The 13,747-nt window shown below is 44.1% G+C and overlaps 1 protein-coding gene across 3 annotated transcripts in view; it reads right to left on the bottom strand.

Moving 5' to 3' along the window:
* The window catches only part of RPP30 (ribonuclease P/MRP subunit p30), a 55,190-nt gene that overhangs the window by 12,524 nt on the left and 28,919 nt on the right, over positions 1-13,747 (bottom strand). For 2 of the 3 annotated variants that reach the window (XM_043551150.1, XM_037904517.2), the window contains exons 4-7: positions 13,297-13,371; positions 12,442-12,513; positions 4,499-4,588; positions 81-197 (exon numbers count right to left, since the gene is read on the bottom strand). In XM_043551150.1, coding sequence (XP_043407085.1) covers positions 81-197; positions 4,499-4,588; positions 12,442-12,513; positions 13,297-13,371 — 354 coding nt within the window. The remainder of the gene's footprint in view (positions 1-80; positions 198-4,498; positions 4,589-12,441; positions 12,514-13,296; positions 13,372-13,747) is intronic. The other variant, XM_007071564.4, reaches the window with a different exon arrangement.

Raw genomic sequence — 13,747 nt, 5'->3', positions numbered from 1 at the left:
TTGAAACTGCTCAGCTGATGCAACTCCAGAAGAATTTGAACAACTGACAGAGTTAATTTTATTTCGGTTTGAGAACTCACCTTTCCTTTGCAGATCTGCATCAGACTAAGAGCATTTGAAATTGTGTATCTTCTCATTGTGGAGTCTTTGATGGCAGGGGTGTAAAGAAGTTCAAAGTAAATGCCGCGATCTATTGCCTTCACATGAAAGAAAGAAAATAATCAAAAACCAAAAGCAGAGTCGCATAACAATCTTACAACTAGTGCCTATTATTGATGACTTCTTCTCTCAGTTCTACCGCTTTATATACAAAACTAACATGCGGCAGGAATTGTTCTGATAGAAACACACTGTAGTCTGAAGGGTTAAAATAAAGACATTGTGTCTGTATGCCATGTAAATGCATTTGAACTTAAGACTGTCAGGTAACTGAGGCTTATTTAAAAAAAAAAAAAGCCTCTCTTCCTCTCTACTTGCCAGGCTATAATAGGCTTTCCAAGACTGCTCAGATAAGAGACATCAGAGTTGATCAGCTGCAAGTGTGGAAGTCTCAAAGCGTGAAAGAAAGAGAACAGTGGGAAGTTTCTTCTCTTCAGAAGGCCAATCATGGCTCCAAAGCCTGAAGACCTGGCTAACCACTAGAGCATTTCATGGACAGACAGGCACTGTAAAAATTGTCAGAACACTCCTTCTGCAGCTTCATAGCTGGCTTTGAAGAGTATCAATTTCCAAAGTTGAGGGTTCTCCCTAGCACCCATCACCACAGTACTCAAGTACTCACTAACAAAGAAGTTATTCCGGGAGAAGAGCGAAGTTAATTAAATCTTCCCCACCCCATTTGACAATTTTTGAAGGACAGTAGGTTGTAGTACAGTTTGTTATTTATTATTTCTGTTGTGGTAGTGCCTAGGAGCCCCAGCCACGGACCAGGACTTCATTATGCTAGGTGCTGTACAGACACGGAACAAAAGAACATTAACCCACCCTCACAGCCTCTCTGTGAAGCAGATATTCTCACTTTTGCAGATAAGCTCTTGGCTCTGTGGTCAGCTCACTGCACAACACGGTCTCACACTAGCGTTATGGATCTTTATAGCAAGATGTTGCACTACACAAAAGAGAACCTTCTTATTCTATTTGTCCAATTAACTTCTGTGCCTCTCCTCCACATGCACCCAAGCATGAGATTTATCAAACATCATCATTAGAGCTGGTCAGAACCAGGGAAACCTGCCTGCCAAACAGGTTTCAGTCAGAAACCTGACTGACTTCCTGCCAGCTTGCTTGCCCCAGCCCTCAGAAGCCTGGGTTTCAAGGCTTCCAGCATCTCAGCAGTCCACCAGATGGACTGTGCCAGAGCTGGGGCTCTCAGGATATGTCTACACAACAACGTAAGCCTTGGGTTACTGGGACTCGAGTCAGATGACCCATGTCAGGGAACCCTGCGCTTGAGTGTCTACACTGCATTTTAACCCTAGGTTAAGGATTTTCTGACCTGTGCTTGAACCTAGGGCTCTGGCATCCACACTGCAGTGCACAGACCTGAGTCAAAGTAACCCTCTCCTAGAGTGCCTAGTGCCACTCCTCTCCGCCACAGTGTCAACACTCTAGCCCAGTGGTTCCCAAACTGGGGTTCGTGAACCCCGGGGGGTTCGCGAAATGTTATAGGGGGTTCTCGGGAAAAAAATCCCTAATGGCGGACAGAACTGTCCCAAGGGACCTAGGGCAGCACAGGGCCAGCAGCCTGGAGCCCCTGGACTTCCAAGAACTAAGCAGATCAAAGCAAGCATATCTATCACACTGAGGAGATTTAAACTTCAAGACTCCTTATAAGAAATGGAAAGGGAGGTGGATATTTTTTGCTGTTTTTAAAATTAAATAGGTAGCTAGTATTGTTTTTAAAATTATTATGAAGAACAAGTTTAAGCTTTGTTGTAACGTGCATTGTTTGCCTGGACTCCTCAAGACCTGAATGCTTGTACAGGAGGAACTCTTTGAGTTGGCTTCTTAAATACCTTCATGCTGTTTCACATCTGATACTCCTTGATGAAACATCGGAGCCTTGTCTTATAACAGGCTTATTCAAAGTGATACAAGCTACGAAAGTGAGATCTTGGAAGAGTGTTGCCGTCTTCATAATGTAATAAAAATACTATAATGATAAATAATAATTAATAATAAATAGTGTGTAATGAGCATGTCATAAAAACAAATTTTATAGTTCCAAGATCACCGCTTTTATAATTTATACTCAGGTAAAGGAGAAAATCCTTGGAAATATTCATTTTTAGAAGGGGGTTTGCGAGACTTGACATTTTAGTGAAAGGGGTTCACAGGTTGTTAAAGTTTGGGAACCACTGCTCTCGCCCTAGGAATGTGATGCACTGTGGAAAAACACTACTGCTCACCCTGTTTCCATACTGGGGTGGTGCCACTGATGCAACTCAGGTGCCCACAAGTACATAAACTTCATAACTAGCTCCTTTGGTGGCTGTCTCAGGACAATGACTGCAGTTTGAGGAAGCTTTATACTGGACTACCCTCTAATCTGAGAATTGGGCTCTCTACCTCTAGGCTGAGTCACATTGGTGGGAAAATGCCCATGGGCACCTGTTCTCAGGATAATTAGGACATCAGCGTTCAGGGCTTTCAAACTATTGAAAAGAAACGTTGTGATTCTGAATTTTTAAAATGGGATGTACAGCAAAGGTATTTTTGTTTGGTTGGTTTTTTTAATTTATTTTTGTCTGTTTTGAAGTTTGACATCAAATGTAGGTTTCAGAGGAAAAACACCCCCACCAGCCTGGCTGCTGCTGTCTGCAGAGTGGTGAAGTGCATCCCTAGGGCTTGGTGCAGTGTGCTCCATTTGCAACAGAGTGCAACACAGACTGTTGGCACAGAGAGAACTAAGGAAGCTGCCCCAGGGAACTCTGGGATACATTCAGAGGCCTTCTGGGATCTAAGTCAAGCTGGAGTTGCGTGCACACAGGAAAGCAATAGGGCTCTGACCCTAGGTCCCAACTTAACCTGGGCTTGGACCCAGGGCCGGCTCTTAGGATTTTTGCCACCCCAAGCAAAAAAATGTTTGGCCGCCCCCACTTTTTTTCGTGCCTCCCCCGCCCCCGGCTCAATTCCACCCCTTCCCAACCCCTTCCCCAAATCCCTGGCCCTGCCTCCTCCCCCTGGCGTGCCACATTTCCCCCCCCACATTGCTTTCTGCGGCTCTCTCCCCGCCCTCCCAGCTCACCTCCGCTCCGCCTGCTCCCCTGAACATGCCACCACTCCGCTTCTCCCCCCTCCCTCTCAGGCGTGGGAGAGGCAGCACTTTCACGGGAGCAGGCAGAGTGGAGGTGAGCGGGGGGTGGGGGAGGAGCACAGGAAGTAACGGGGGGAAGGGAGGGTAGAGGAACCACTCCCTGCTCCAGCTCGCCTCTGCTCCACCACCGCTGCCTCCTGCAAGCGCGCAGCTGCTTGGCTTCTCCTCCCACCTCCCAAGCTTGCTGCGCCAAACAGCTGTTTCGCGCGTGGCAAGCCTGGGAGGGAGCAGGGAGAAGCGGAGCGGTGGCGGCGCGCTCAGGGGAGCAGGCGGAGGCAGAGTGGAGGAGAGCTGTGGCACATTTCTAGGGGCGGCGTGGGCAGCGCCGGAATGCCGCCCCAAGCACCTGCTTGTTTTGCTGGTGCCTAGAGCCGGCCCTACTTGGACCCTCCAGTCCTGCAAGGTCCTGGGGCGCTAGGTTTGAGCCCTAGGTTAACAGAATTGATGTGTGGACGCAAGGGGAGGTTAGGCTTGGGCCCAGGTTTATATTGGTGTGTAGACATACCCTCAGGGTCCCTGAGCTGCCCAGCTCCCCACATGGAGAACTGCTGGGGCTCTGGGAGCCTCAGAAACATTTTGAGAGGTCAAAACAAAAATGTTGTTTCAGATTTTTTTCCCCCAAACAAGATGCTGAAATTTCTGTTCGGTGAGAAATTTAGAAACTTCATTTTTTGTTCCATATCAGAACAATTTTTTTTTTTGTTATTCCCATGGAACAGGAATTCAAGTTTCCAGCCAGCTCTAGCTGTAAATTTTTCAACAACAAGGACTAAAATCTACCCATGGATGCCCATCCACGCCACTGACAAGGAGCTGACACTGGTCCATATTCAAGGAAAGAATCTGACCTAAGAATCCAGACTAAGTTGTGTGGGCAAGATTTTATTTATAAAAGATAGTTTATAAATGGCTGATGCTTTGTTTTTACTCTAACTTTTATCCAGTATAAAATATTCAGCAATTCCATCGACTGGCACTGATTTCATTTAGTGAAGCACTGCGTTACACAGATGAGACCTCAGTATAGTCATAGTGTAGAAAGGCAAGGAGGGAACACATTTTCAAAGAAAAACCACCCTGTAGTACAAGAGCAGGAAAAGAACCACTCCAGTGAAAAACCTCAGTTGTGTTAATATTAAATACTGAGTTTAGTAGCAGCAAATAATTTAGTTGCAAATTTACCATGTTAACAGGGGGTCTTCGGAAGTAGAATGGCAGCTTTTCTGTTACATTTATGCATATCAGATCCACATCTAGATTTGTGCAAGCGACCTACATCACAAAAACACAAACCGAAAAGGCACCTTTAAGTGGGTTACCAGCATTAGACATGCAGACATTTGCTACAACACAGATATGTCAAAGGCATTTCCAGTGTAGTCTATGTTTTAAATCCAAGAGCTGTTCCATGGGGATACCAGCAAGACACTGCAACAGTGCCATGTGGGTGTGTTGGGTTTATTTATTTTTAAAGCACTTAGCCATGTTTAGGACAGCACTTTTTCCATTGAAATAAACAGACAGCTTAGCAGTGGGCATCATCGCTTTGCTCTCAGTTGGCTGTCAGGCACCCCCTTAAAGTGGGTTTAGCAAAGTAGCTCTACCAGACACATTGCTAATACAGCAGAGCCTCCTTTTATCAAACAAACTGCAGAGTAATTCCCCCCTCCTTCCCCAAAGTTACTTCTCAAATCCCAGAGGGACAATTCTTGTTTGCTTTTAGGAAAAAGGATTTGGCCGAGGACAGCAGCACTTCAGACATTGCTAAGTGGCTGAGGTTTTGGGTGCCCAACTTGGGACCCATTAAAGGAGCCTGATTTTCAGAAAGTGCTCAGTACCCACCTTCTGAAGGTCTCAAATGGGGTGCCCAAAATCGTGACTCACTTTTAAAATCTTGGCTACAGGCTACTAGGGCACGTCCCCACAATTTACATTCTCTTTAAAAAGGAAAGAAAAGAGCTAAATGTGGCCAATGAACTGTCTAGAGACAATTAACTCCCCATGAGGGGACCGCGTGATTTATATAGTTTCTCCCACAAGACATTAATTGCATACACAGTCTTGTTCACACTATATGTGCATACACAGTAAAGATGATTATAGGGGACCAGATTTTCTGGTCCATCAAGGCCATTTAAAGGCTGGAAGCCATAAATTAGCTGGAGATGGTCAGTGCAGAATTCTGTGGGGGGGGGGGGAGGGGGGAATTCCCCACTAGCAGAAATAGTTTTAGCACAACCTGTACCAGCCAAAGAGTCCCGCCCCCCCCATCCCTTCTCCCCACCACTGTAAGGCAAGTAAGCGTGTTGGGCTTTTCCAGGGCACAACACAGAGCTCAGCAATTCCTAATGAGGGAACTGCATGTGGTTCCCTGCAGCATCACTTCTCCACTCTGTCTGAGCACAGCTTGGCTGGAATGGAGAATCTAGCCCACACGTTATCACCAGGTGTGCTGCAAAGCAGAACCCAACTTCCCCCCCATTTTCCGTTTCTCAATGAAGTATAAAGATAGTCTCACAGTTCAAAAGTCACTTTTGTTTTTTTGTTGTAAAATTAGCAGTGTAGGGTCCTCCCTTTGCGCTCTTCACTGAACATCCTGGTAAATTCTTTGGAGGTGCTGAGCCATGTCTCATAAGACCAACAACAGAGGTGTAGCTCTCCCACATCCCTACCTACTAGCGTTGTGTATCATCATTATTCCAATTCTGCAAGGGGCTTATCAAGGTCCTCCAGGAAAGAGAGATTAGAAACACTAATTTCTAAAATGCTTCAGCAGGCTATCTTTATACATTATAAAGGAGAAGAGTAAACACTTCTGGTTTTGTTTCCTGGTCCCTTGAAGAAGGGATCTCTGTTAATCAGCTTGTCTCGGGGCACACTCGCCCTGCACTGGATGGGGAAGCATTAACCCTACATTGTGGGGTGAGGAAGCCATGCCTCAACTCTACTGGGCATGCTCCAAATGCACTAGTATAAAACGGAGAAGCTCAGCTCAGTTGAGCGGACCGCTGGAGAAGGATGCACACCGTAGGCTCCAGCCAAAGCCCAAGGCCGTAGGAGCTGGAGATGCTGCAACCCAGGCAGACGCCAGGGTACCCAGGGAGGCCTCACAGAGTCTGGAGTCACCGGGAACAGCGCAGATCGGGGAACCTGGAGACAGCGGAGAGGCCCTGGTCGCAGCAGTGGGAACTACGGCAGGAGGCAGCTCAGGGGAATTATATAGTGGCTTGGTTAGTGAACCGGAACCTTGAGTCAGCATGTTTTGGTTGGACCCCCCTGCTGACTCAGTGGCATGCACTCTTGCCACTACCAGGGCCCTGAGATGGGGCCCGGTGGAGAGGAAGGGCCCTGGGCCCCCGACCCGGGCAGCTACCACCCCACTTTTTTGTGCGTGGCGGCCCCCTTCCCCAACTGAGGCCACTTGGCCTTACTGCCCTGCTAACAGGGGCAAATCTATTGACTTTGGCTGCTCAGCCTTACTGCCCTACGGACTGGGGATGAATCCATTGACTTTGCCAAGTAGGCCTTATTGCTCTGCTAACAAGGGCGATGCCATTGGTTTTGGCCAGCATACCTTACTGCCCAGCTGACTGGGGCAAACCTGTTGACTGTGATCACTAGGCCCCACTGCCCGGCTAACAGAGACAAAGCTATTGACCTTAGCCACTGGGCCTTACTGCCCTGCTGAGAGGGGCGAATCTGTGAACTTTGCCACTAGGCCTTATTGCCCTGCTAATAGGGGCGAGTATATTGGCTTTGGCCACAGTGACATAAACATGGGCTACTTACACCCTGCCCCTACACCCTAAGGGAGAGGGGGGTACATTCATGCACACACTGGACGGGGTTACCTCAACCCTGTCACACACCCCCACATTGCTGTAATGCAAGCCTCCAAAGCATGACTGTTTTACACCATGTACAAATGATTCCTAGATATACTCAGGAGGGCTTCAAGGAATATTGACATTCCAAAATTTAGGCCCCATTTACCCTCCCTTTCAAATCAAGTTTGATAAATAGTGTTCAAAATCAGCTGCAGTTCTAGCTTAACAGATATCCAACCAGCTGGCTATACTATCAGACACCCATTTAGCTGGAATGCTGTTTAAACTGAGTTTAAGTATGATTCCTTGATCTGAGTATGGACAGAGGCTTAACCTATTTTTATACCCCTTCCTTATCTATAGTGTAATGCTATCAACTGGAAAGACAGGCAACTCATGGGACATCTACAGGAAATTACAATCATCATCTTGGATCCTCTTAAATTTTTTTTGATATTAAAATGTCATCCCGGCCATTCCTGTTATCAAGATAGTGACAAAAAGCCAAGGGGTTAGTGAATTTAGTGTTCAAATCTTGACAGTGAGCATGAACAACGCCCTCATTGGGCTTTGAATCATCCCCTATGTGGGACAGCAGCAAGGGCACAGAACTGGGGATGGAAAGACACAAACAAGTGAATGAAAACAAAGGATCAGTCCACACTGCAATAAAACACTCGTGGCTGGCCTGTGTCAGCTGACATGGGATTGCAGGGCTCAGGCTACGAGGCTATAAAACTGCAATGCAGACATTCAAGCTCTGGCTGGTGCCTGGCCTTTGGCACCCAGCCTGAATATCTATACTGCAGTTTTATAGCCCCGCAGCCCAAGTCAGCTGACACAGGTCAGCCACGCGTGTTTTACTGTAGACATACCCAAAAATACAAAACAGAAGTTCCAGCAGACATGCTGTGGGATGACAGAGAACCAGACTCTCTGCACCTGAGTGGATTAGGAAAACATCTATTCCATGTCACGCATTTGCCACAACTGGAGGGGAAACTGTTTAAATTCAAGAATACCAGTCTGGACTTCCAGTGTTTAGGTGCTGTCACAAGGAACAAAAAAGGAAAGGCAGAACTAAAGAGAAGAAAGAAGCATGTTTAAAGGGAGAATTCCTAAACTGCCAAGAAAGTTGGAACATTTGCTGAGATCCACTCTACTCCAGTAACTGCTCAGTCTTTGGCTCAACCAGACAACTCACACAGAGTCTGGCTGCCCAAACTTTATAAAGAAAAAAATACATGGAGTCCTACCCACTACAGCTCCGATCATGCACCCTCAAATGGAGGGAACAGCCTCATCTGGTGGACACATTGGTGTTGGCAGTAAAATAAATAATTTATCCCTTGAAATTCCCAAAGACAGAAGGGTTTACTTTGGCAAAGTGATATTTTACTGCTGAAGCCAATAAGATTTAAATGTTGAAGCCTGAAGGAGATGCTTCAAAGGAAGATCAGGTAGATGCTAGTGAAGTACTACCTACCTATTAACTTATTTAACAATCAACAGGACATTCAGTCTCTAAAGAATAATGTATTGCTCTAATTTCTTGTATAGATTGAACATTCCAGTTCCAGTTGTTTTACATTGTTACCAGTGCCTCCTGGAAAGATCTTGAGCCACCTTAGGATCAAATAAATAGAATCACAGGACTGGAAGGGACCTCGATAGGTCATCCAGTCCAATCTCCTGCACTGATGCAGGACTAAGGATTATCTAGACCAGTGGTTTTCAAATTGGGGTACACACACCTGTAGGGGTACGCGAACTCTCATCGGGGGGTAAGCGAGAAAAATCCCCTAACAATGGACAACGCATTTTATTTAGTAAGACTTGGCAATCTAATCAATGTTTAATCGCCATTCAGTTAAAACTGAAGCTGCATTGGTGTACATTTCCTTTCTGCTGTGCGACTCAGAATCAGAAGTTTTCAAACTGTGGGGCGAGCCCCCCCAGAGGGACAAGGAGGAATGTTCACAGGGGCAGGGCTTGGGGAGGGAGCTCCACCTCACCTCACGGGGCCACCCAGTCTGTCTGGGTTGGGGGTGCGTGGGGCTTTGCAACCAAAAATTGTAACTCGGGGGGGGGGGGGGGGAAGTGGGGTTTCAGCTCAAAAAACTTTGAAAACTGCTAATCCCTCCCCCTCAAGCATTCCTTTGCACCCCCGGGGGGGGGGGGGAGGGTGCAATACAGTTTGAAAACCTCTAGAAGCTGTTGCTAAATGGAAGGCAGAACCCCTCTCCCCACAACACACACACATCACTTCTGCCTATTTCAGATGGGAGCATGTGATAGACTACATTATTTGGAAAGGGGTATGCAGCCTAAAAAGTTTGAAAACCACTGATCTGGACAAGCCCACACAGGTATTTGCCTAACCTGTTCTTAAAAACCTCCAATGATGGATGGAGATTCTACAACCTCCCTAGGTAATTGATTCCAGTGTTTAACTACCCTTAAAGTTCGGAAGTTTTTCCTAACCTATATCTCCCTTGTTGCAGATTTCTTCTGGAGGTCATTTGCATCTTTCAAAACCTAAAAACAGAAAGAGGAAGACACTCCAAGGCACCTTAGAAAACTATTCAAAGAGAGGAACATTAATTTAAAAGAAAAATCAGTCAAATGGGAGTTTTCTTAAACTACAGTTGTTACAAGTAAGATTTAAGATTACCATGGCTGAAAGATATTAGAAAAAAAATCTTTCATTGTGTTTACTTTGTATAGTCAAATTCTACCTCTGTCAGCTTCCTGTACATATGGGTCTTTCACAAGGCAGAGGAAAACAATTTTTTTTTTTTTTTAAAAGCAGGGAAGTTTGATGGTTAAACTACAAAAATAGGCAGGAGCATTCAGGGGCAGCTGTAGTAACAGAAAATAGTTTTCAGTCATTTTTTAAATAGACTCCATTCCAAGTTGGCAGACTTCCTTTGAAAGTGAATACTGGCATTGCCATCAAGAGAGTCAGTATGCTAGCTGGTAGCACACCATCTCTCACACGAAAGATCAGTTCACTGTCAGCCAGACTAGCAAAAGCAGACGGTTACTTGCTACTCATGCTTGTAATTCCACAGTTAGCAGAGAAGCCGAATGAGTTTTCATCAGTGAATCCACCTGACAATTTTATGTGCGCAAAACATTGACAAATGCGAGGTTGTGTCAGACCATCAGCGAGACTGGGGCACTCAAACCAGCTATGCAAATATCGCACATTTTAACACCTTGTGTATGAGACACAGGGAGGTAGTGAATGTCTACTGCCTGACTAGTTAATCCGGAAACCACCCTCCATTTGATAGTGCTTTAGAACCGATATTTTTCTGGCCGTGGTGTTTGTTCAAGATATATTTACAAACAGCAAATACAACAGTACAACTTAGTGTGCAGTGTAATGCTCAGTAACCACCGGAGTCTGACCGCACATTGAGTGTATTGCCACAGCAACTGTAAAATGCTTAAAAACATGATGGCCAGAAAATGCAGTTGATTAAGAAGCCGAACCTTCTCCTGTCTGACAGAATGACTCTGAAAAGATATGGTACTGGGAGGGGAAAAATTAATTTCTACTACTAATTATTTGTATTACTGTAGTGCCTAGGAGCCCTCATCATGGACCAAGACCTGACCCTGTTAGGTGCTGTACAAACAAAGACAATCCCTGCCTCAGGGAGCTTACAATCTAAGTAGAAGACAAGAGACAACAGATGGATACATGCAGACAGATGGGGCAGAACAAGGCAACAACGAGCACTGTTGGTCAGCATGACAGGCTGTGGTTTCAGGTCACCAGTGGCCTAAACATTGCCAAGTTTTTTGTAGGCTTCATAGCACAGGTGAGTTTTAAGGGGGGATGTTGAGGAGGGTAATCGGGTGGTTTTGCAGATGTGCACAGGGAGCTCTTCTCAAGCCTGAGAAGAATGAGGGGAAAAAAAACCCACAAAGGTGCTTGTCTGAAAGTTAAACAAAAGGTAGATGGAGATTGGCATTATGAGCCAATCGGAGGCAGCAGAAAACCTCTTGATACTCAGTGAGAGATGATAGGTAGGGTGAATGTCACCTTACTAGATAAAAGCAGAACAAATTTCCTCTGTCAAGTACAAAAACTGAACCACATTAGGTCATATTCAAACACACAAAACTGCCTTCGTAAGTTGACAGGAATAACAATACAAATTTTTAAGGGTATAAAATAGCTGTATTTTGAGTGATAACCAATAGGAGAAGCAAGCCTTATTTAACTGCCACTAAAAGGTTCCTGAATATACACTAGAGAGACTAAACCACTAAAGGTGAATCTTTCTCAGCAGTATGGTTTGGAGCCCTTTCACGGTGATAGTTTGTAGTGTCCAAAACATCTACTTAAAATATAATAAGATTTCTGTGTAGCAACGCATTCAGAGACTGAATCTTCATCATTGTCCTGGGAACAGGGTTAACCTGAAAGTTTATTTTCAACTATCACACTAACCTTTGTGATCAAGAAAACTACAAGTTTCCCTTAAATATTTTTCTCCTCTTAAATGTTTTTGCCTAGGTTTACTTCACGTCCTGCAGCTTCAGTGCTGCCCTTGGCAGCCAGAGGGAAAACTGCACACAAATATTTTATAAGAAAATCCATGGTTTTGCAAGAGCAAAGCTTTCTCCTCCTACATTTGGTAAAAGCCAGTCTCAATGCCAAGGGTGATTTTTTTTTTAATGGAAACATTTGATTTAGGAAAATACACTCTACATGTGCAGAGACTATAGAAGAAAAGATGTGTCCTGCCCTACCCTCCTCCACCCGTATTTTTTTTTTTAAAAAAACCAAAATGATTGGCTGCTATTTCCATATGGCTTTTCAGTAACAGATCTCAGACTTTTTTTGCGGGGGATAGGTCAGTGAGTCACCCTCAAAACCCCCACTGCTCAAACATTTAAATCCTACATTCCTTCAGTCGTCACAAAGCATCATTTCAACAGAGTTCCAAAACAATTCCTACTAAGCCAAAGAGCTAATGAGCTGAGGAAGGTGTTCAAATTTGGGAAGGCAAATTGTTTGAGACACACTTTCTAAACACTAACAGCTTAGCATGGGTAATGGATGCTTTTCTCACACTGCCACTTGGTGTGCTTTTTCTGCCTTGCACTCTATCAAGTTTGAGATGAAATCCAAGCAGAACACTCGTCTAATCCAACCCAAAGCACTGAACATTATTCCAGCATTGACAGTTATGATCACAAATGGATTCTCAGATGCTTCGAGAGAGGATATATATATATATATATATATATATATATATATATATATTTAATACTTACGTGAAACAGTTTCTCTGTCTTTGGAAACACTGCTATGATGTCATACAATCTTATATTTGTAGATGTTGATCTCTGACACAAAAAGAAAAAAAAAATCACGCTAATTTATGGAAGATGCTAAAGGTATGTACCATGAAAATTGCCAGAACAACTACTAATAGAAGAAGAAGAAACGCTTCTCCAGTTGTGAGTTGTAAAACCAAACCACTCCTATTAAGGCTCTATTAGCAGCCCTATCTGCTGACAGTGTTTTACCATGGCCATTATTTTGGCGCTCATTCTACACAATAAGTAAAGCACTAGCAACTGTTTGCCTTGTCAGCCACACATGTCCTACTTTATCACTTACATTTTCTAAGTCCTCCCCTCGCCCAAGTTATTAGAACACCCAGCAAAACTCTCTGGGGCCTCGTGTGGGGGGGGAGGGCAGTTATGCTGGAGTTCAAGTTTAAACAGAATTGAACGAATGCAATATCGGCTCTATTGTCATATTTTAAAATCTGAACTCAAGTTCTAGAGATGGGGTGATGATTTCATGTTTTAACACTTCTTTCCCCACCTTATCACAGCGCTTGGTAACAGCACTTTACTTGAAGCCTTCAGGCCCAGGAATCAAGGGACTGGGCATGGGAACAGAACTCCAATTTCTCATAGCAGCATTAGTAAACCACCAGTGCAGAGCACATCCCAGTTTTATAAAGTGAAATCTTCAGAGAGTGATGCGATTGTAAGGAGACATTATAGGTCAGCAAATTAGTGCAGTATTTTTTGTGAAATCCATAAAATTTCAAAAATAACATTTTACTATGAAGAGAAAATACAACTTACAAAATAAATAAATTTTAAAATACTTACCAATACATTGCAGTGAGAAGGATCAGAAACTACAAGTGTTAGTCTGGTTACAATTTTAATTGGTTTGGATTTTCCCTGTAAGCAAAATAAAAAATCAAAGAGACTGTAGAAGAAAGTACAAAGCAAAAACCTAGCTGATAGATTTTCATGCCTAGTGCTATAAATAGAGAATGATGCTTTGTTTGTATTTTTGACTATACCAATTTTCTGATTACTTCTAACTATACTCTTCATAGTTTTTCCTTTCTAATTTTAATGCTTTGCTTCTGTGCTTTTTTGTACATTTCTGCTCTTCAGAAATAGTGGCTTTTCTTGTATTTCTTTGAAGTCTGTTTTTGCTTTCAACAAACGAACAAAAAAATCAACACAGGAGAGTAACAAGCACATTTTATTGGGTTACCGCTACTGTTCTCTAATCAAACAATAAGGGCACTACAAATGCAGTTTTAGA

This window comes from Chelonia mydas, chromosome 7 (assembly GCF_015237465.2).
Source record: "Chelonia mydas isolate rCheMyd1 chromosome 7, rCheMyd1.pri.v2, whole genome shotgun sequence".
Taxonomy (NCBI): domain Eukaryota; kingdom Metazoa; phylum Chordata; order Testudines; family Cheloniidae; genus Chelonia; species Chelonia mydas.
The sequence above is the reverse complement of the archived record's forward strand: the minus strand, read 5'-3'. Positions and strand labels throughout refer to the sequence as shown.